A 23,929-nucleotide genomic window follows, 5' to 3' on the forward strand; every position below is an offset into this window, starting at 1 on the left:
CCCTCTCGCCAACTCTATTCAACAATGATGATTCCCTTGGCCAAACTTATTATCAAACCAAAACCTCAACCCATACATATACGCAGACGACATAACGATCTACATCCCATTTAAACAAGACCTAAAAGAAATTTCCAATGACATCAACCAAAGTCTCCAGATCATGCATTCATGGGTGGATGCATTTCGGCTGAAACTTAATGCAGAAAAAAACCCAACGCCCAATACTCACCTCTCAACATAACAAGGACGAATTCACCGCCATTAACACACCAAATCTGAACCTTCCAATTTCGGAAACCCTAAAATTTCTTGGAGTTACCATCGATCGACACCTAACACTCGAGAGCCACGCGAAAAACACAACCAAGAAGATGTTCCACTCAATGTGGAAATTAAAAAGAGTAAGACCTTTCTTCCCAAGGACTGTTTTCCGTAACCTGGTACAATCAATGGTGCTCAGTCATGTAGACTACTGCAACGCACTGTACGCTGGCTGCAAAGAGCAAATAATCAAGAAACTTCAGACAGCCCAGAACACTGCAGCTAGACTCATATTCGGTAAAACAAAATATGAAAGTGCTAAACCCCTACGAGAAAAACTACACTGGCTCCCACTTAACGCATCACGTTCAAAATATGCTCCCTAGTCCACAAAATCATTCACGGAGATGCACCAGCCTACATGTCAGACCTGATAGACTTACCACTGTCATGTCTGTGGCCGTGACCACCCTCAGCCTTACCTTCTTTCTGGTGGTCAGCAGCTCTGCTGGCTTCTGTCTGTGTTTGTCTTGTCTCTAGTCTCTGTCCTGGTGTGTTGGCTGCTTGCAGCATGAACCTGATTGCTTCACTAGACCTCACCTGTGTGGGCTATGTCTCTCTAGGGAGCCAGCATCTAAGGTGGCTGCCACCGGCTCTGTGCCAGCTTCCAAGATGGCTCCTGCCTGTCTTTCCTGTGGGCTCACTTCCTATGTGTGTCAAGCCTCTCTTTGGGGTCAGTGTACTTCCTGCTTCTGCCCTGTTGCTGATGACTCATCAGTGAGAGCCTTCATAAGGAAGTGCTGTGCTGGCAGTCAGGGCCTTTGCATAAATGTTATGCTCTTAGGTCAGGTTAGTAAGTGTCTGCTGCACTACTGCTTAGCCTCTCTCTGGGTTCCAGCCCAGTTTCTTTCTGTGTCTCTGTTGTCCTCCGAAGAATCGTGGAGATTGGAGTGTTTTCCAGCCCTCATCACAGAGAATGAGTGGTCACTTCCACATCTCAATCTCCAGTCTCTGGTTCTCACGGCCTAGATGTTGAGAGTCTAGAATTTGTTTCCTTGGTTCTGAGGGTGTCTCCCGGGTCTTGCTGGCTTCCAGGAAAGATTCCATTAATGCATAATTCTTTTAAATGGAGGTGGTTTGACATCTGATGACAGCAAGGCCATAGATCTCCTTTCTTGTCCTACACAGACCGAGCTTGAATACTTTCTACACTTATCAGTCTGGTCTGAAGACCAACTCCGTAAGGGTTCACCTTAGTGCAATTAGTGTGTATCTTCAACATGTGGAAGGTAAGCCGATCTCAGGACAGCCTTTAGTTGTTCGCTTTATGAGAGGTTTGCTTTTGTCAAAGCCCCCTGTCAAGCCTCCTACAGTGTCATGGGATCTCAATGTCGTTCTCACCCAGCTGATGAAACCTCCTTTTGAGCCACTGAATTCCTGCCATCTGAAGTACTTGACCTGGAAGGTCATTTTCTTGGTGGCAGTTACTTCAGCTCGTAGAGTCAGTGAGCTTCAGGCCCTGGTAGCCCAGGCCCCTTACACCAAATTTCATCACAACAGAGTAGTCCTCCGTACTCACCCTAAGTTTCTGCCAAAGGTCGTGTCGGAGTTCCATCTGAACCAGTCAATTGTCTTGCCAACATTCTTTCCCCGTCCTCATTCCTGCCCTGCTGAACGTCAGCTGCACACTTTGGACTGCAAGAGAGCATTGGCCTTCTACTTGGAGCGGACACAGCCCCACAGACAGTCCGCCCAATTGTTTGTTTCTTTTGACCCCAATAGGAGGGGAGTGGCTGTAGGGAAACGCACCATATCCAATTGGCTAGCAGATTGCATTTCCTTCACTTACGCCCAGGCGGGGCTGGCTCTTGAGGGTCATGTCACGGCTCATAATGTTAGAGCCATGGCTGCGTCGGTAGCCCACTTGAAGTCAGCCTCCATTGAAGAAATTTGCAAAGCTGCGACGTGGGCTTCTGTCCACACATTCACATCCCATTACTGCCTGCAGCAGGATACCCGACGCGACAGTCGGTTCGGGCAGTCAGTTCTTCAGAACCTGTTTGGGCTTTAGGATCCAACTCCACCCCCCGAGGGCCCTGTTTGTTCTGTTCCAGGCTGCACTCTCAGTTAGTTGGTAAATTTTTTAGGTCAATCTCAGTTATCTCCTCGCCGTTGCGAGGCCCAATTGACCTTGGTTGTTGTTTTGAGTGAGCCTGGGGGCTAGGGATACCCCATCAGTGAGAACAAGCAGCCTGCTTGTCCTCGGAGAAAGCGAATGCTACATACCTGTAGAAGGTATTCTCCGAGGACAGCAGGCTGATTGTTCTCACAAACCCGCCCGCCTCCCCTTTGGAGTTGTGTCTTCCCTTCAGAGTTTTGTCTTGCTACATACTGGACTGGCCGGCTCGAGCCGGTTTCGGGCGGGAAGACGGCCGCGCATGCGCGCGAGGGCTAGCAAAGGACTTTGCTAGTGAAGATTCCGATTGGAGGGGCTGCCGTGGACGTCACCCATCAGTGAGAACAATCAGCCTGCTGTCCTCGGAGAATACCTTCTACAGGTATGTAGCATTCGCTTTTCCCACCTTTATTTATTTATTGGTTTGTTAGATTTGTATCCCACATTTTCCCACCTTTATTTATTTATTGGTTAGTTACATTTGTATCCCACATTTTCCCACCTTATTTATTTGTTACATTTGTATCCCACATTTTCCCACCTTTATTTATTTATTTATTGGTTTTACATTTGTATCCCACATTTTCCCACCTTTATTTATTTATTTATTTTATTGGTTTTACATTTGTATCCCACATTTTCCCACCTTTATTTATTTATTGGTTAGTTACATTTGTATCCCACATTTTCCCACCTTATTTATTTAGAGGAGATTGCAGAGCTGCAACATGGACTTCAGTCCACACATTCACATCTTACTGTCTAGCTAGAACATGACTCCAAATATGAAAGCCAGTTTGCTCGGACAGTCCTTCAGAATTTATTTCGGGTTTAGAATCCAACCCCACACTCCTAGGCCCATTTCTTTTCTGATCTAGGCTGTCAAAAAAAAAAAAAAGCTGATGGTTCTTTAGGAGTTATGTTAGGCCTCACCAGTTGCAGGCCTCTCTTTTCCCTTTTTTATTTCAGACAGCTTGGTAGCTAGGGATTTCCAGCATTAAAAGTATTCTCATCCTTCTTGTCTTCAGAGAAAGTCAAGATATTCACCTGTAGCTAGTGTTCTCTGAGGATTGCAGGATGAATATTCTTATTGTTCTGCCTACTTTCCCTTGGAGTTGAGTTCTCTCAGCTATTGTATTAGAACGAGCTGGTCCCGGGTGACGATGACAGGCAGGAAGAAGCACATGTGCAGTGTGCTACTTCCAAAAGCTTCAAGAGAATGCTGTGGAGCTTATATTTTTGTTTTTAATGCTGTATTTAGTTGTTCAATTTGTTACTCGACTTGAAACTGCTTTGTCAGGGATGTGGTAGGATAGAAGTACTGAACATAACGTAACAGATGACATCACCTATCAGAACATTTATCTTGCTGCCCTCGGAGAACACCTGCTACAGATAAGTAACTTTATTTTACCTAACTTACTTTGTTCTGATCATAGCAAATTTTTATTATAATAAAGGCTACATAAATTTTTTTTGTTGAGGTGAAGTTCAGTACTCTTACAAAGAAGCTTGCTATGGAGGCTGACTGTTTAAACTTTGCAAGTGCAAATATTATTTTGATTTATGAATCTTAATTAAAATATTTATTTTTATAATCTTAAAGGTGCAAAAGTGCTACATTCAGAAAGCGAATCTGATGACAGTTCAGATGATGAACCTCTCATCAAAAAGTTGAACAAGCCACCTACAGATGAAGAACTAAAAGACACAGTCAAGAAGTTGCTTGCTTCTGCCAATTTAGAAGAAGTCACAATGAAACAGATTTGCAGAAAGGTAAGTATATATTATGATTTTTAAAACTTTCTAAAATATTCACTGTATTTTTTTTTCTTTTTTTTCTTTATAATTTTTAAAATAATACATTAATATCTATATAAATGCAGGATTAAAGATTAAGTTATAGGCAAAAATAACATTTCTCTTCTTTTCCCATATTTAAAATAAAGAAAAATAGAGACAAGAAATTTAGTCATATACATATTGACCACCATAATTAGGGAACAAGATATAAGAAAATCAATAAGAAATAAGCAGTCATTCAGAGGGGAAAGCGTTATTAGCCCACTAGAAGGTACAAACAGCATCATATCCTATGTAGTCATTCAGGGTTGAGCATTCCCCGTTTCCTTGGCAATTATAAATTCAGTCAATTTCTTTGGTCCAAGAATACATAACTAACATTTTTTATTGTTACCAGACATCTACAGGGATACTTCAAAATGTATATCCCTCCTAAAGCGAGAATTTTTGACTTTAAGGCCAAAAACTCTCGCCTTCTCTTCTGTGTATCTCTGTTTAGGTCTTTATAAATCTGAATCCCCCCCCCCCCCCCCCCCAAATTGGTTTGCATATGTTAAAAATATAAGCGAAATACATTATTCTCCGAGGACAAGCAGGCTGCTTGTTCTCACTGATGGGTGACGTTCACGGCAGCCCCTCCAATCGGAAACTTCACTAGCAAAGGCCTTTGCTAGTCCTCGCACGTCCATGCGCACCGCGCGTGCGCGGCCGTCTTCCCGCCTGAACCGGCTCGTGTTCGTCAGTCTTCTTTTGTCCGCGCTCGGTACGGTCGTGTTTTCGCCGTGTCGGGCCCCGCAAAGTCGACCTCGCGCGTTCGTCGTGTGTTTTCGAAAAGAGAAAAATTATTATCCATTCTGCGTGGGAAAAGACTCTTGGTCTTTTCTTCCCCCGCTATTTTCAGCTTTTCGCCCCGGTAAATTTTCTTTCGTCGTCGGGGTAGGCCGCTTTTAGGCCTCGGGTCGAAGTTTTCTTCCCCTTGTTTTTTCGGTGCCTTTTCCGCCATTTCGACTTTTGATCTCGCCGGCGTGATTTTTCCGCCCATGACATCGAAGTCTACCAGCGGCTTCAAGAAGTGCAGCCAGTGCGCCCGGGTCATCTCGCTCACTGACAGGCACGCGTCGTGTCTTCAGTGCTTGGGGGCTGGGCACCGCCCGCAGGCCTGTAGTCTGTGTTCCCTTTTGCAAAAGCGGATTCAGGTAGCGAGATTGGCCCAGTGGAACGTTTTGTTCTCGGGCTCTTCGTCGGCATCGGCACCGGGGGTATCGAGTGCATCGACGTCTTCTTCAGCGTCCAGAGCTTCATCCTCGGCCGCCAGTGCATCGAGTGCATCGGCCCTCTGCATCGGTGCCGAGACATCGGATAGCTGCATCGACGTCGGTGGTACCGGGACCTCGTCTGCTGATGTCGTCGGACGGTGGTGCTTCGTCTGGAGTGCAGGTGAGGGCTGTCCATTCCCCTGCTGGTGGCGGTGAGCCTTCGGGTGGGTCTCCCCCTACCCTGAGGGCTCCTGCGGTACAGCCCCCCCGAGACCGACCTCCTTCGGCCTCAGCCCCGAGGAAGCGACGACTGGATTCTACGTCCTCCTCGTTGGTGCCGGGAAGCTCCGGTGACATGCTTCGTTCCAAGAAATCGAAGAAGCATCGTCATCGGTCTCCTTCCCGGGTGGGCACCAAGAGCTCTGGGTCGCCGAGGGAGTCGGCACCCAGCAGGCATCGGCACCGAGAGGACCGCTCACCCTCTGTTCAGGAGGTGTCGATGCGCTCCACTCTGGACAGCCCGGAACAGCCTCCACGCCCGGAACAGGTTCTGACGTCGACGCCTGCATCGACCTCCATGCCTTTCTCTGCAGCCGCTCTGAACGAGAGCCTCCGGGCCGTTCTCCCAGAGATTCTGGGAGAGCTGTTGCGCCCTACCCCTCCGGTACCGGCGGTGCTTGCGCCACCGGTACCGTCGAGCGTGGCGCCGGCTGGCCCATCGCCCGAGGTGAGGTCTCCGGCGTCGGTGCCGCGTGCGGTACCGGCTGCCGTCGCCTCCCAGGAAGGCTCCCCGACTACGTCGGCGGAGGGAGCTTCGCCGATGCGGGCGAGGGAGTCTACCTCTCGACGCCCCCATTGTGGACGTGGCTCCACAGAGTCGAGTCGGGCACGGTTGCAGACACAGGTCCGTGAACTTGTGTCTGACACTGAGGGTGAGGCCTCGTGGGAAGAGGAAGAAGACCCCAGATATTTCTCTGACGAGGAGTCTGAGGGTCTTCCTTCCGATCCCACTCCCTCTCCTGAGAGACAGCTTTCTCCTCCCGAGAGTCTGTCTTTTGCTTCCTTTGTCCGGGAGATGTCTACGGCCATCCCCTTCCCGGTGGTTGTGGAGGACGAGCCCAGGGCTGAAATGTTTGAGCTCCTGGACTATCCTTCTCCATCTAAGGAAGCGTCCACTGTACCCATGCACCATGTCCTAAAAAAGACATTGCTGGCGAACTGGACCAAGCCTTTAACTAATCCCCACATCCCCAAGAAGATCGAGTCCCAGTACCGGATCCATGGGGACCCAAAGCTGATGCGCACCCAGTTGCCTCATGATTCTGGAGTTGTGGATCTGGCCCTAAAGAAGGCTGAGTTCTAGGGAGCATGCTTCGGCGCCCCCGGGCAAGGACTCTAGAACCTTAGACTCCTTTGGGAGGAAGGCCTACCATTCCTGTATGCTCGTGGCCAAAATTCAGTCCTACCAGCTCTACACGAGCATACACATGCGGAACAATGTGCGGCAGTTGGCGGGCTTGGTTGATGCGCTCCCCCCTGAGCAAGCCAAGCCTTTTCAGGAGGTGGTCAGGCAGCTGAAGTCGTGCAGAAAATTCCTGGCCAGAGGGGTGTATGACACCTTTGATGTTGCGTCCAGGGCCGCTGCTCAAGGTGTGGTGATGCGCAGGCTCTCATGGCTGCGTGCCTCCGACCTGGAGAATAGAATCCAGCAGCGGATTGCGGACTCGCCTTGCCGTGCGGATAACATTTTTGGAGAGAAAGTCGAACAGGTGGTAGAGCAGCTCCACCAGCGGGACACCGCATTCGACAAGTTCTCCCGCAGGCAGCCTTCAGCCTCTACCTCTACAGGTAGAAGATTTTTTTGGGGAAGGAAGACTGTTCCCTACTCTTCTGGCAAGCGTAGGTACAACCCTCCTTCTCGACAGCCTGCGGCCCAGGCTAAGCCCCAGCGCGCTCGCTCTCGTCAGCAGCGTGCGCCTCAGCAAGGCCCCTCGGCTCCCCAGCAAAAGCAAGGGACGAGCTTTTGACTGGCTCCAGCAGAGCATAGCTGACATCCAAGTGTCAGTGCCGGGCGACCTGCCAGTCGGAGGGAGGTTGAAAGCTTTTCACCAAAGGTGGCCTCTCATAACCTCCGATCAGTGGGTTCTCCAAATAGTCCGGCAAGGATACACCCTCAATTTGGCCTCAAAACCTCCAAATTGTCCACCGGGAGCTCAGTCTTACAGCTTCCAGCACAAGCAGGTACTTGCAGAGGAACTCTCCGCCCTTCTCAGCGCCAATGCGGTCGAGCCCGTGCCATCCGGGCAAGAAGGGCTGGGATTCTATTCCAGGTACTTCCTTGTGGAAAAGAAAACAGGGGGGATGCGTCCCATCCTAGACCTAAGGGCCCTGAACAAATATCTGGTCAAAGAAAAGTTCAGGATGCTTTCCCTGGGCACCCTCCTTCCCATGATTCAGGAAAACGATTGGCTATGCTCTCTGGACTTGAAGGATGCCTACACACACATCCCGATACTGCCAGCTCACAGACAGTATCTGCGATTTCAGCTGGGCACACGTCACTTCCAGTACTGTGTGCTACCCTTTGGGCTCGCCTCTGCGCCCAGGGTGTTCACAAAGTGCTTGGCTGTAGTAGCAGCGGCACTTCGCAGGCTGGGGGTGCACGTGTTCCCATATCTCGACGATTGGCTGGTGAAGAACACATCCGAGGCAGGAGCCCTGCAGTCCATGCAGATGACTATTCGCCTCCTGGAGCTACTGGGGTTTGTGATAAATTATCCAAAGTCCCATCTTCTCCCAGTGCAGAGACTCGAATTCATAGGAGCTCTGCTGGATTCTCGGACGGCTCGCACCTATCTCCCAGAGACGAGAGCCAACAACTTGTTGTCCCTCGTCTCGCGGGTGCGAGCGTCCCAGCAGATCACAGCTCGGCAGATGTTGAGATTGCTAGGCCACATGGCCTCCACAGTCCATGTGACTCCCATGGCCCGCCTTCACATGAGATCTGCTCAATGGACCCTAGCTTCCCAGTGGTTCCAGGCTGCTGGGGATCTAGAAGACGTAATTCAACTGTCTACGAGTTTTCTCGAATCCCTGTATTGGTGGACGATTTGGTCCAATCTGACTCTGGGACGTCCCTTCCAAATTCCTCAGCCTCAAAAAGTGCTGACCACAGATGCGTCTCTCCTGGGGTGGGGAGCTCATGTCGATAGGCTTCACACCCAAGGAAGCTGGTCCCTCCAGGAACGCGATCTGCAGATCAATCTTCTGGAGTTACGAGCGATCTGGAACGCTCTGAAGGCTTTCAGAGATCGGCTGTCCCATCAAATTATCCAAATTCAGACAGACAACCAGGTTGCCATGTACTACGTCAACAAGCAGGGGGGCACCGGATCTCGCCCCCTGTGTCAGGAAGCCGTCAGCATGTGGCTCTGGGCTCGCCGTCACGGCATGGTGCTCCAAGCCACATATCTGGCAGGCGTAAACAACAGTCTGGCCGACAGGTTGAGCAGGATTATGCAACCTCACGAGTGGTCGCTCAATTCCCGTGTAGTGCGACAGATCTTCCAGGTGTGGGGCACCCCCCTTGGTAGATCTCTTCGCATCTCGAGCCAGCCACAAAGTCCCTCAGTTCTGTTCCAGGCTTCAGGCCCACGGCAGACTGGCATCGGATGCCTTCCTCCTGGACTGGGGGGAGGGTCTGCTGTATGCTTATCCTCCCATACCTCTGGTGGGGAAGACTTTGTTGAAACTCAAGCAAGACCGAGGCACCATGATTCTGATTGCTCCTTTTTGGCCGCGTCAGATCTGGTTCCCTCTTCTTCTGGAGTTGTCCTCCGAAGAACCGTGGAGATTGGAGTGTTTTCCGACCCTCATCACGCAGGACGAAGGGGCGCTTCTGCATCCCAACCTCCGGTCCCTGGCTCTCACGGCCTGGATGTTGAGAGCGTAGACTTTGCCTCTTTGGGTCTGTCAGAGGGTGTCTCCCGTATCTTGCTTGCTTCCAGGAAAGATTCCACCAAGAGGAGTTACTTCTTTCTGTGGAGGAGGTTTGCCGTCTGGTGTGACAGCAAGGCCCTAGATCCTCGCTCTTGTCCTACACAGTCCCTGCTTGAATACCTTCTGCACTTGTCTGAGTCTGGTCTCAAGACCAACTCTGTAAGGGTTCACCTTAGTGCAATCAGTGCATACCATTACCGTGTGGAAGGTAAGCCGATCTCAGGACAGCCTTTAGTTGTTCGCTTCATGAGAGGTTTGCTTTTGTCAAAGCCCCCTGTCAAGCCTCCTCCAGTGTCATGGGATCTCAATGTCGTTCTCACACAGCTGATGAAACCTCCTTTTGAGCCACTGAATTCCTGCCATCTGAAGTACTTGACCTGGAAGGTCATTTTCTTGGTGGCAGTTACTTCAGCTCGTAGAGTCAGTGAGCTTCAGGCCCTGGTAGCCCAGGCCCCTTACACCAAGTTTCTTCATAACAGAGTAGTCCTCCGCACTCACCCTAAGTTCTTGCCGAAGGTGGTGTCGGAGTTCCATCTGAACCAGTCAATTGTCTTGCCAACATTTTTTCCCCGTCCTCATTCCTGCCCTGCTGAACGTCAGCTGCACACATTGGACTGCAAGAGAGCATTGGCCTTCTACCTGGAGCGGACACAGCCCAACAGACAGTCAGCCCAATTGTTTGTTTCTTTTGATCCCAATAGGAGGGGAGTGGCTGTGGGGAAACGCACCATATCCAATTGGCTAGCAGATTGCATTTCCTTCACTTACGCCCAGGCTGGGCTGGCTCTTGAGGGTCATGTCACGGCTCATAATGTTAGAGCCATGGCAGCGTCGGTAGCCCACTTGAAGTCAGCCTCTATTTAAGAAATTTGCAAAACTGCGACGTGGTCATCTGTCCACACAATCACATCTCATTACTGCCTGCAGCAGGATACCCGACGCGACAGTCGGTTCGGGCAGTCAGTTCTTCAGAACCTGTTTGGGCTTTAGGATCCAACTCCACCCCCCGAGGGCCCTGTTCGTTCTGTTCCAGGCTGCACTCTCAGTTAGTTGGTAAATTTTTTTAGGTCAATCTCAGTTATGTCCTCGCCGTTGCGAGGCCCAATTGACCATGGTTGTTGTTTTGAGTGAGCCTGGGGGCTAGGGATACCCCATCAGTGAGAACAAGCAGCCTGCTTGTCCTCGGAGAAAGCGAATGCTACATACCTGTAGAAGGTATTCTCCGAGGACAGCAGGCTGATTGTTCTCACAAACCCGCCCGCCTCCCCTTTGGAGTTGTGTCTTCCCTTGCTTTGTTTTGCTACTTATGGGACTGACGAACACGAGCCGGTTCGGGCGGGAAGACGGCCGCGCATGGACGCGCGAGGACTAGCAAAGGCCTTTGCTAGTGAAGTTTCCGATTGGAGGGGCTGCCGTGAACGTCACCCATCAGTGAGAACAATCAGCCTGCTGTCCTCGGAGAATACCTTCTACAGGTATGTAGCATTCGCTTTCCTATCAACTTCAAAAGCAAAGGAAACTAACAAAGTCATTCGTTGTGTCACAGTCTCTAGAGAATTTTCCAGAAAAGCTGTTATGTTTAAATCAGGTGGTGGCTCTGGTATAGCAGATTTTGCTCCAAAAATGTACTGGGCTTTGACAACTGGTGGGAAACCTTCTTTAGGAATATTTAAGAAGACTTCAAAATATCTCTTAAGCATATCTATAGCTGGTATTAAAAGTGTTTTAGGAAAATTAAGAAGCCTTAGATTGTTCTTTCTGGCCTGGTTGTCAAGATATTCAACTTTTTTTTTTTTTTTACCAGAATCTCCTTATCTTTAATCATTAAACTTGTTAAGTTATGCAAGGATTTAATTTCACCTTCCAAAGTTCCAATTTTCTCTTCATTTTTCTGAGCTTGAGAAGCAATAAGAATTTGAGAGGATTTAATAGAAAGAAGATATTCTTTTATTATATCAGTTACCTGGACTAGGTTGCTGTTCATGCCCTGAATGGCGTCCCATAGACTCTCAAGAGTAGTTACTGCTGGTTTAACAATTCCTCGAATATCCACGGAGGCAGCCCCCAATCCACTGGCGGAGACAGGGTTTTCCACTCCATCTTTCCAGGTAGTAATCACCACTGGGGTTAACGCTGTTGTAGGTCCTTCTCTCACTGCCTGAAGGCTTGACACTTCGGTCGGCCTGTCACGCTGTGATCCTACTACAAGCGAATTGCTTCCGGGTCGTGAAGGGGCAGTAAGTGAAGGCGGGCTTAACGAAGCCCCTTCGATGCTGCAGTCCGGCGATCCAACGCCGGAACTGACCCTCATGAGCGTCTGTGGCTCAAGTCTCTGGACTCCGAAGCTCTCGAGCGTCGGCCGATGGGGAGTGAAATTCACGGGGCCAGAGGAGGTTTGCAATACCGTTTTCCCCTTCCTTTTTCCCATGATGTTCGTCGGGTAAGGCTTGGTTCCACCGAAAGCTTATGCGGAGGTCAGGAGCTCAGAAACCAACATCCTCCCTGGACGCCATCTTGTTCCTCCTTCCTCACTGTATTTTTCTTAAACGAGCACCATACCTCTTCACATGCATGCATTTTTCACTTTCTGCTGTCTTAAAAAATGCAGTTTTAAAATGCATTAAAGCAGAAGTTTGTTACATGTTATTGGAACATACTTTACAGTTTCTATGTGGGAAAACAATTATAGAAAATTAAAAAAAAAGAAATTAAGAATAAGAAGCCAAAAAGACTTAATTGCATAAGTTTGCTCACCTTGTTTTACAGCAAATCCATATTAACTGTTTTCTAAAGCTGCCTTGACAAGACTAATAATCCTATATATTAATTTGCACCTCCAACGTTCTACGTCTGGATGCCTGGGTTCATAACATCAACTCCCATTGGTCCGCCCTCATGTCAAAACGTAATGACGTGAGAAGGAATGGAACGCTGGAGGTGAGCTGACGTCAGGAGGGATGTTACGAACAGAAGCCAGCACCAGCCAGCTAACCTGCGCTGCCCGCCCAAGTTGCAGGCCCCCCTCCCTCTCCTCCGACTGCTAGCCCGACCTGCGCTGCCCGCCCTCTTCTCCTAGTCCTTTATCTGCTCCTCGCCTTCCTGCGTGCCACCCAGAATTTAAAAGTTCTTACCTCGGGGTCCAGCGGCAGCAGTGAAAGGCGAGCAGGCATGGCGCTTCAGCCTGCCTTCCCTTCTCTCTCAGCTCTGCCTCTGGTCCCGCCCTTGCGGAAACAGGAAATGAGGGCGGGACCAGAGGCAGAGCTGAGAGAGAAGGGAAGGCAGGCTGAAGCGCCATGCCTGCTCGCCTTTCACTGCTGCCGCTGGACCCCGAGGTAAGAACTTTTAAATTCTGGGTGGCACGCAGGAAGGCGAGGAGCAGGCAAAGGACTGGGAGAAGAGGGCGGGCAGCGCAGGTCGGGCTAGCACTCGGAGGAGAGGGAGGGGGCCTGGAACTCGGAGGAGAGGGAGGGAGGAAGGGGGGCCTGGAACTCGGAGGAAAGGAAGGGAGGAAGGGGGGCCTGGAAATCTGAGGGAGGGAGGGCGGGGGCCTGGAAATCAGAGGAGAGAAAGGGAGGACAGGGGGCCTGGAACTCGGATGAGAGGGGGGAGGGAGGGGCCAGGCTGGAACTCGGAGGATAACCTCGCTAGCACCCATTTCATTTGTGTGAGAAACGGGCCTTTTTTTACTAGTAAGGTTAATAGAGCTGACTTGTGTCTAGTCAAAGTATTTTCAGCAAGTTTGAATAATTGTGTATGAAGACTCGAGCTGTTTCTGTTGTATGACGTGAATTTGGTGCAAAGGTCTAAACATGCCATGCACAGAACTGCCAAGAGAATTCTGGGATAGTAAATAAAGATATAGATTGGGGAAGCCTATAAAGCATTTATTGTTAAACATCCACTTAATATACCACCTAAACAGTTGGGCAGACTGGACGGAATGTACAGGTCTTTATGTGCCATCACTTGCTGTGTAACTTGTGAATGCACAAAGTGGTTTGCATACTAATTAAAAAGAAAGGAACACCAGCATTCAAGTAGAACAAAATAAAGAACTAAATTAAAACTTTAAAAAAAAACCTAAAATAGACTAATTAAAATATAAAATAGGGCAGACTAGAGACTGACCCAAGTCAAAAGGCCTGAACCCGAGGCCTGGCTCAGCCTGAAATTCCATAAGCTTTTTGGAACAACAGTTTTTAATCCTGATCTAAATTTCAAATAAGGAGGCTCTGAACATAATAACAAAAGGGCAGAGCATTCCAAAACACAGGATCAGTACAAAAGAACGCTGATTGTCTGATAGATGCAAACTGGGAGGAGAAAACCAAGGCAATAGGTAGCCATGATTTATAAGCAAAATGAAGGGATCAGGCTGGGATGTAGATCACAGGAAAATATGCATAGTCTGTTGAATAGAGAATTTAAAATCTTGAACTATATCCTGAACAGAACTGGAGCTCCGAGTAGTCTGGAACGCTCTAAAGGCTTTCAGAAATCAGCTGTCCCATCAAATTATTTTCATTCAAACAATCAGGTTGCGATCTATTACACCAATAAGCAGGGGAGCACCAGATCCTTGTCCTCTGTATCAGGAATCCATCTAGATGTGGCTTTGGGCACGGCATCACGGCATGTTTCTCCAGGCCACTTATCTGGCAGGCATAAACAACAGCCTGGCCAACAGACTGAGCAGGATAATGCAACCTCACAAGTGGTCTCTAACATGGGTGTAGCCCACAGGGTCTTCCGAGCGTGGGGCACCCCCTCGGTAGATCTTTTTGCCACTCAGTTAAAACATAAGATCCCTCAGCTCTGTTCCAGGCTCTGGGCCCACAACAGACTAGCGTCCGATGCCTTCCTTCTTCATTGGGGGACAGGCCTTCTGTAGGCGTATCCTCCCATACCTCTAGTGGGAAGAACTTTGTTGAAACTCGAGCAAAACCATGGAACTATGATTCTGATTGCACCCTACTGGCTGCATCAGATTTAGTTCCCTTTTCTTCTGTAATTGTCCTCCGAAGAACCGTGAAGATTGGAGTGTTTTCCGACCCTCATCATACAGAATGAGGGGTAGCTTCTACATCCCAACCTCCAGTCTCTGGCTGTTATGGCCTGGATGTTGAGAGCCTTGAATTTGCTTCTTTAGGTCTTTCAGAGGGTGTCTCCTGATTTTTGCTGATTTCCAGGAAAGATTACACTAAGCGGTGTTATTCTTTTAAATGGAGGAGGTTTTTCTTGGTTTGTGCTCCTCTCGCCCTCTGATGGCCAGAACCGGTGGCTGCCATAGACTTTCCAGAATCTCTTTTCAGTCCAGTCCAGATATTGTAGCCCTCCAGTCTTGGAAGTTTGGCAGCTAGCCTCACCCTTAGCTGCCTTAAGATTGCTGCAGCTGAGCCTCAGCTGCTGATGGACTTGTTAGCCACCTGGAAACTTTCTGCTTTGCCTTTGCAACGCCAAAGGTTGAGGTTTGTGTGCTTTGTGCACTTCTGCCTTGTATTTTGCCTTGTTTCTTGTCAGTACTCCTAGTCTTAGTCTATATTCCTTGCCTGTTCGAGTCTCCTGAATCCTGTCTTGAATCCAGTCCTGATTGCTCCCTCCCTGTCTGCTTTTGGCTTCCTTTCCCTTCTGGTTGTGAACCTTGTGTTTGTTTCCTGCCTGTTTGAGACCCTGTACCTTGTACCCTGTTCTAGCCAAGCTTGTGGTTGTTTCCTGCCTGTTTGAGACCTTATATCCTGTATCCCTGTCTAGCCAAGTTTGTCTTGATCCACTCCGTCCAGTAAGTCCTGCCGGCTGCCTGCACTTAGGGGCTCAACCCCTAGGGAACGGCGGCCAAGCGTAGGTGAAGTATTGTTCCAGTCACGCTAGTTCCTGTATCCTGCTTGAGAATCCTGTATCCTGTTCAGTCCTAGATGGTGGGTTTTTGCCTGCTGCTGCCACTCCTCGTCAGCAGCCCAAGGGCTCACGATTCTAGACTATCCATGAGAACCTGACACTGTCGGGTGTGACAGCAAGGCCATGGATCCCCTTTCTTGTCCTACATAGTCCTTGCTCTATTACCGTCTACACTTATCAGAGTCTGGTGTTAAGACCAATTCCATAAGGGTTCACCTGATTGCAATTAGTGCTTATCATCAGCGTGTGAAAGATAAGCCCATCTCTGGACAGCCTTTAGTTGTTCGTTTCATGAGAGGGTTGCTTTTGTCAAAAGTTAGAAAACTGGTCCAATGTTTGCCAGTTAAAATTTAATGCAGAGAAATGTAGAGTAATGCATTTGGGGAATAGAAATCCAAGGGAGCCCTATGTCCTAGGAGGTGAGAGGCTGATATGCATAGACAAGGGAGGATTTTAAAATAACAAAACATTGTAACAAGGTTGAATGGGCTGTGTCAGCAAGGCTGTGTGGAAGCACTAGCACGGCTTAGTAAACAGACCCCTAAATTTGTAGGTTGATACACATTAAAATGACTTTGCATGCTGTAAACTTTAAGATGCATTAAATCAAATGTGTGCTAAATGCATGCACATCTGTATTTTAGATAGTAAAATGTGGAAATGTACAAGGATGAGAAGAATAAAAACTAGAACATGAAAATTTTCATCTTATAAATCTTATACTTCTGTGTATTACAACTATTTTAAATCCATGCATGTGGTAGAAAAAGAATTAAAGGACTTGGTTTCCTTTGTTTCTACGATAAGTGTTTTTTGTTTTGTTTTTTTAGTTACAACTTCTGCTAGCCTGTGCTGATTTTGTGGTACCTGCTTTATTTCATAAAGGTGATTTATAAAGCTGTCTACTTCCTCCTCTTTAGAATACTGTAAAACAAACTGTTGGAATTTTGTTGTGTTGTTTGTTTTGCTTATTCTAGGTGAATGAAACCTATCCCAGATATGACTTGTCTGATAGGAAAGAATTCATCAAAGCAGCTGTTAAAGAGGTATTTAAAATTTTATTGTATTTTTTTAAGCTTTGGTACTAGAACAAGAACAGTCCTGGGCAGACTTCTATGGTAGAGAGTTGCATGGGGACTGAAATCTTACCTATCCCCGCGCATCCCTGCTGGAATCTTACCCATCTCCACAAGAAGTTAACCCGTCCCCACCCATCCCCGCAAGAATTTAATGGTACATAAAAGAAAATTCCGGTCAGTTCTCTGCCTCCCTCTGAATTTGAGCCACAGCATTTCAGGCAAGGAAGGAATGGAACTTGGAACACTCTGGTTCGCATATGTAAGTCTCTGATTCATTGGCACTGTGTGCTGAGAGGTCGCCACATGCACGCGCCAGCAGGTTAGGTGACATCTGATGCTAATGCCTGGGTCAGAGCTGAGTCTACATATTAGCCCAGGAGCAGAGAGGATTAACAGTAACATAGTGACGACAGGTAGACCTGAACGTTCCATCCAGTCTGCCCAATAGTCACACTCCTTCAATTCATGATTAAATCAACAAGTGTGATATTATAAACTTGATTATGGTCATTCTTTGGTGTTTCTGGGGCGTAGATCATAGAAGTCTATCCGGCTCTATCCTTATGTTCCAACTGCTGGAGTTGCCGTCAAAGCCCACTCCAGTCTATTCATCTTATTTGTGAGACACAGACCGTAAAAGTCTGTCCAGCACTGTCCTCATGTTCCAGCCACTGAAGTTGCTGTCTAAACCCTTTCTAGCCCATCCTAAGCCAGATTGCCATATATGAGACACAGACCATACAAGTCTACCCGGTATCGGGCCTAGTTCATGACAGCCAGAGTCACCATCTAAGTGTCACTTGGGTCATTCCATGCCAAGTGGTCTAAACCTTCCCACCATCATGTCTCCAGTTTTGTTCAAATTTTATCTGTTGTGCGAGTCAGGTGTTAAACGAAGTTTCCCAAAATTTGAGGTCTCTAACTGCAATAGTTGCAGATTTAGACCCCCTTTTCTGAAAGGTTGTCAGTCCATGAGCGCGCGACATTTACCAAAATGCCATTTTTGGGGTCTAATAAAATCCAAACACATAATGACTAAAAAATTCAAATCCTGTACAGTTTTTGATGCTAATTCTGATGAAATACATTTTAACATTATGGATGCAAAATCCAGTCAAACAAGTTTGTTTACTTATTTATAGTACATTTCTACCCCACATTTTCCCACACACGCGGGCACAATGTGGCTTACATAGGAGAATTAAAAATGACAATGCAATAAGAGAAAACGGTAAGAGACAAAAATAGGCAAGGGAGGGGAAGGGGGCAAACAGATGCAGGGGTAAGAAAGTGGGACTATTGATCGGTAAGAGAGTGGGGGGAGTAGACCAGTCCAAATAGGTGGGTTTTCAGCAGCCTCTTGAACAGCTGGTGATCATTTTGCAGCTTTAAGCATTTTGGCAAACCATTCCAATTCTTGGCACAGGAGTATTGGAAGGACGAAGTGAAGATCTTCTTTTATCTAACACCTCTGCAATTTGGAAAGTGCAGGTTGAGATACGACCTCGAGGTGGCAACTGCATTCCTGGGAGGCAGGTCGATAAGGCGAAGCATATATTCCGGAGCCAACCCATATATGATTTTGTGAGTTAGGGAGCAGATTTTGAAAGAGATACGTTCCCTCACAGGCAACCAGTGGAAAGTTGACTCAAAGTGTGCATCAAAATTGGTCGCGACTCATCGGAACATATTTGGACCAATATTCAGACTGCAACAACTTCCATGCAAACAAAGATACGGACTTAAAATTTTGAGCAAGCATTATGCTTGTGCTGGACATAATACTGCCAGATTGCAACTAAGCAGCATCTGTAACCGCCCTGCAGGATCTCTTCAAAGTTGCAACTGTCAGCGCAAATGGTAAAATGTACCAAAGTTCAAAGTCAGTTATTAAAAAAGAGTCTGCCTGAATCAGATTGTGAACAGTATCATCTGAAAGAGAAAATTGTGCTCTACAACATATGTTTTTGTTTTGCAATGCCACCATTAAGTAGCCATTTACTCAGGTCAAAAGTATGTTATATTTAGTACGCTTGATGCGCTAATTTTTCTTCATTTCTAGGAAATTGAGTCTTAATAGTCGCTTAAAAGTATTGATATAATTATTCGTATTTTATTCGTTGATTGTCCAATCGTTTGTGCGCTGTTATCAGTTTGGTCGTGCCATCTCAGGTGAATATTCCAGCTTAATAAAATCTTTTAAGTGTGTTTTATTATCTGTTGTACCATCCATTCAAGAAGAAGAATCATAATGTAAGAGCTGGACTTAGAGTGATTGATATTGAAACAGCTGGCAAACTTCGTGAGCTAAATAAAAAAGAAGTGATAAATATAAAACCAGGTCAGAAGCTTTGCCCTGCCTGCAAGTCGACACTAAATAAAATCTGAACAAGATTTCACAATGGATTAAACTGAACCATCCATCAACAAAAGTTTATGATTTATTGGTGCTTCACCACTGAAAAGGAGACAACTTAAGTGACAGAGTTAAGCCAAGCTACGCAAAAAGAAAAATTTCTGAAGCACAAAGTTTAATTGGAAACCAAATTGCTGCTGCTGTGGGGATCAGTTACCACGAACAACCACGTAAAAGTGGGCCAGGATGTAATAATTGTGCAGATCTCGATAATCTTATAGAAGATTTGAAAGAAAAAATTTTAAAGTATCAAATCATAAGGAAAAGGTTCAAATATTGACCTTAGTTCCAAGAAGCTGGACAATTAAAGATACAGAAACAACATTTGATGTATCAGAAAGAATGGTAAAGCAAGCCAGAAAACTGAAGGCTGAGCAAGGTATTTTAGCTGTTCCAGCAGATTGCCAAGGAAGGAAGCTCTCATCTGAAGTTGTTAAAGTACAAGATTGTTTTGAAGATGATGAATTCAGTAGACTTTGTCCAGGGAAGAAAGACTGTGTGCCTGTTAGAATTTCAGGAACAAAGATGTACAAGTAAAAATGGTTGCTGCTTTGCAATTTAATGGAAATGTATGTCTTATCGAAATCAAAATGGACCAGAAATTGGCTTCTCAACACACAATCAGGCTTGGGATCCTACAGTAAAGAAACCCACAATCAGGCTTGGGATCCTGCAGTAAAGATACCCACCCGTGGCTGTTACTGCATGGCTATCGGGCGTGGCCCCTATGGCAATGGGGATACTGGTTTCAATGTGATAATCAGTAATGGCTCAGCCATCGTGGACCAACACAATACATCGTGCACACAAAATATAACATACTTTGACCTGAGTAAATGGCTACTTAATGGTGGCATTGCAAAACAAAAACATATCAGTGCTGTAGAGCACAATTTTCTCTTTCAGATGATACTGTTCACAAGCTGATTCAGGCAGACTCTTTTTAATAATTGGCTTTGAACTTTGGTACATTTTACCATTTGTGCTGACAGTGCCAACTTTGAAGAGATCCTGCAGGGCGGTTAAGGATGCTGGTTAGTTGCAAATCTGGCAGTATTATGTCCAGCATAAGCATAATGCTTGTTCAAAATTTCAAGTCTGTATCTTGGTTTGCATGGAAGTTGTTGCGGTCTGAATATTGGTCCAAATATGTTCCGATGAGTCGCGACCAATTTTGATGCACACTTTGAGTCAACTTGTTTGACTGGATTTTGCATCCATAATGTTAAAATGTATTTCATCGGAATTAGCATCAAAAACTATACAGGATTTGAATTTTTTAGCCATTCTTATAAATGTGTTTGGATTTTATTAGACCCCAAAAATGGCATTTTGGTAAATGTCGCGCGCTCATGGACTGACAACCTTTCAGAAAAGGGGGTCTAGATCTGCAACTATTGCAGTTAGAGACCTCAAATTTTGGGAAACTTCGTTTAACACCTGACTCGCGTAACAGATAAAATTTGAACAAAACTGGAGAACATGATGGTGGGAACTTTTTTTAATTTCAGACCACTTGGTATGGAATAACCCAATTGACACATCCACACACATGCAGCCATTTAAGGTTAGGTTTTTTATAACTTCCATTTTCTAATTAGAGATCCTCTGTGTTCATCCCATGCCTTTTTGAATTCTGCATTTGTGCTGTTAAAGCAAGGAGGAAGAGGGGGAGGAGACAGCACTCGAAGACCTTGGTAATCGGTAGATGAGAGGCTGGCGCAGGTGCAGTTTACACTTCCACGGGAACCCCGCAGGAACTGCTTCCGTCCCCACGGGAACCCCGCAGGAACTGCTTCCGTCCCCACGGGAACCCCGCAGAACCCCGTTCCCATGCAGGTCTCTAGTCTACAGTCTGTGCCCTGAGAATGGCAAGTCCCAAAAAGCAGAAAGGCAATCGATCCACAAGCACCAAGATGGAAATGGTAAAAGCAAATCAATGATAGATATATATAGACTTTATTCTAGCAATTAGCAAACTCCTTGCATCGCCCGACACTGGCCTTGTTTCGCCCAAAAAGGACTGCCTTAGAGGCTACAAACATTAAATTAAAAACAATGAATTGATTAAAAAATAAAAACAAACATCATATGAAATCAATAAACAATTGAAACAAGCTCAATATAGAATAAATAATAATAAAAACAATAAATATACAAATAACCATGACATGACATGTTAACATATTAGATATTGCATTGAAGTCCAACTAAAAATATCAGTGGCAATAACCGAAAATAACAATGGCAATAACCATGGCAAATACTGGCACATAAAAATCATAAATATATATATATGTATATAGCTAAGTAAATTACAAGTAATGTCTCAGCAATTACAACGTATATAAATAACAAAAAGAACAGCGCGTCAAATAAGTATGAATGAGACACATACCTATCCTGTGGTTTTTACTGGCAAACAAATATATGGGACGTAGCAAAAAATAAATAAATAGGAATGTGAGCAACCAGATAAAATCTTTAGATAATAAGAAAATGATAAGTGTGTAATGGACTCACTCAGCAAACTGTTGACAGCGTCCACGTTGAGAAAATAACCAGCACAAACACTATTGTAGAAATGAAGTTCTGTGAGGTAAACGATGCAAGTCAAGATATCATGGCATCTCAGATATGACTAGAGAATAATGCAGTGTTTCAAACGTTACTCGAAAAGTAAACGATGCAGGTCAAAATATCATCCATGTTTTTCAAGGCAGTCTTCTTAAATGTGACTCAGTAGAACCCTGAATACTCAACTCTTCAAATATAACAGGTTCTAGATATCCAAATTAGTTCTCCTTCTTACTCCTTTCAAATGTTATAGAGCATTTTTTTAAAACATTTGTATTTTTTCTAACTTATAGCCTCAGCGGTGCTCATCACCAATAGTTTACACTGGCAATGGAATTAGCACCCACCTCCTCATCGGCTTCTCTTAAAGCTGTTATTCTTTATTGTTCTTTTAGTTCATTTTCTTAAACTTAATTATCTTTATTATCTTTTTTTGATAGACTGGGGGTTTAAGCTTGTCCGACATGCGTGTTTCGCCTAATCACTTGGCTGTATCAAGGACTTCCCCCTCAGCCGTCTTCGGTGCCAGCCTTGCTATTATTTTTGGGATCAACTGTCGCAAAGATCTGACTTGGAACAATCTGTTCAGCAGAGGTTGGCAGATGCCCCATGCCGGGAGGATAATCTTTTTGGAGAGAAGGTTGAGGAGGTTGCAGACCAATCAAAAAAACACACTGATACCATCTCTTCTCTCTCCACCGGGCGCCTTCTGCATCAGCCTTTTCAGCTAAGAGCAGTTTTGGCAAGCCATAGAGAAGTTCCTATTAGTATCCTAGGCATAGGTACAACCTTTCGGCTCGACAGCTTGCTCAGGCTCAACCCCAGCACGCTCATTCACGTCAACGGTGTGCACCTAAGTCAAAGCAAGGGACGAGCTCCAGTAGTTAGTGGGGTTCCTCAGGGGTCAGTGCTAGGACCGCTGCTCTTTAATATATTTATAAATGATTTAGAGATGGGAATAACTAGTGAGGTAATTAAATTTGCTGATGACACAAAGTTATTCAAAGTCGTTAACTCGCAAGAGGATTGTGAAAAATTACAGAAGAACCTTACGAGACTGGGAGATTGGGCAGCTAAATGGCAGATGACGTTTAATGTGAGCAAGTGCAAGGTGATGCATGTGGGAAAAAAGAACCCGAATTATAGCTACGTCATGCAAGGTTCCACGTTAGGAGTTACGGACCAAGAAAGGGATCTGGGTGTTGTCGTCGATAATACACGGAAACCTTCTGCTCAGTGTGCTGCTGCGGCTAGGAAAGCGAATAGAATGTTGGGTATTATTAGGAAAGGTATGGAAAACAGGTGTGAGGATGTTATAATGCCGTTGTATCGCTCCATGGTGCGACCACACCTTCAATATTGTGTCCAATTCTGGTCACCGCATCTCAAGAAAGACATAGTGGAACTGGAAAAGGTGCAGCGAAGGGCGACTAAAATGATAGCGGGGATGGGACGACTTCCCTATGAAGAAAGACTAAGGAGGCTAGGGCTTTTCAGCTTGGAGAAGAGACGGCTGAGGGGAGACATGATAGAGGTATATAAAATAATGAGTGGAGTGGAACAGGTGGATGTGAAGCGTCTGTTCACGCTTTCCAAAAATAGTAGGACTAGGGGGCATGCGATGAAACTACAGTGTAGTACTATAGGAGAAAATTTTTCTTCATCCAACGTATAATTAAACTCTGGAATTCGTTGCCGGAGAGCGTGGTGAAGGCGGTTAGCTTGGCAGAGTTTAAAAAGGGTTTGGACAGTTTCCTAAAGGACAAGTCCATAGACCGCTACTAAATGGACTTGGGAAAAATCCACAATTTCGGGAATAACATGTATAGAATTTTTGTGTGTTTGGGAAGCTTGCCAGGTGCCCTTGACCTGGATTGGCCGCTATCGGGGACAGGATGCTGGGCTCGATGGGCCTTTGATCTTTTCCCAGTGTGGCATTACTTATGTACTTATGTAGTAACAGTGTACGTCCAGGATAACTTGCCAATTGGGGGAAGATTTAAGTTTTTTTCACCAAAGGTGGCCTCTTATAACCTCCAACCGGTGAGTTTTTCAATTAGTCTGTCTCGGATATGCCCTCAATTGGTATCTCAAACCTCCAGACTGCCCACCGAGTGCTCATTCGTTCAGTTCTCAGCACAGGCAGGTACTTGCAAAGGAACTCTCCGCCCTGCTGATGGCCCATGTGGTCAAACCCATTCCACCAGGGGAAGAAGGGCAGGGATTCTATTCCAGGTACTTCCTTGTACAGAAGAAGACGGGGGATGCATCCCATCCTAGACCTATGTGCCCTGAACAAATTTCTAGTCCGAGAAAAGTTCAGGATGGTTTCCTGGGCACATCTATGATTCAGAAAAGCAATTGGCTGTACTCTTTGGACTTAAAAGATGCATATACTTTCGGTGGGCTGGAAGTATCGGGGTGTATCTTTGATTTTGGTTGGGAACACATCAATTTCAGTACC

General features: G+C 46.2%; 1 protein-coding gene across 2 annotated transcripts in view; it reads left to right on the forward strand.

The window, feature by feature from the left end:
* DEK (DEK proto-oncogene) overlaps window positions 1-23,929 on the forward strand; it is a 166,893-nt gene that overhangs the window by 119,778 nt on the left and 23,186 nt on the right. For both annotated transcript variants that reach the window (XM_030211616.1, XM_030211608.1), the window contains exons 9-10: window positions 4,047-4,216; window positions 16,371-16,439. In XM_030211616.1, the coding sequence (XP_030067476.1) occupies window positions 4,047-4,216; window positions 16,371-16,439 (239 nt within the window). The remainder of the gene's footprint in view (window positions 1-4,046; window positions 4,217-16,370; window positions 16,440-23,929) is intronic.

The sequence above is a fragment of the Microcaecilia unicolor genome, chromosome 1, assembly GCF_901765095.1.
Source record: "Microcaecilia unicolor chromosome 1, aMicUni1.1, whole genome shotgun sequence".
Classification (NCBI taxonomy): domain Eukaryota; kingdom Metazoa; phylum Chordata; class Amphibia; order Gymnophiona; family Siphonopidae; genus Microcaecilia; species Microcaecilia unicolor.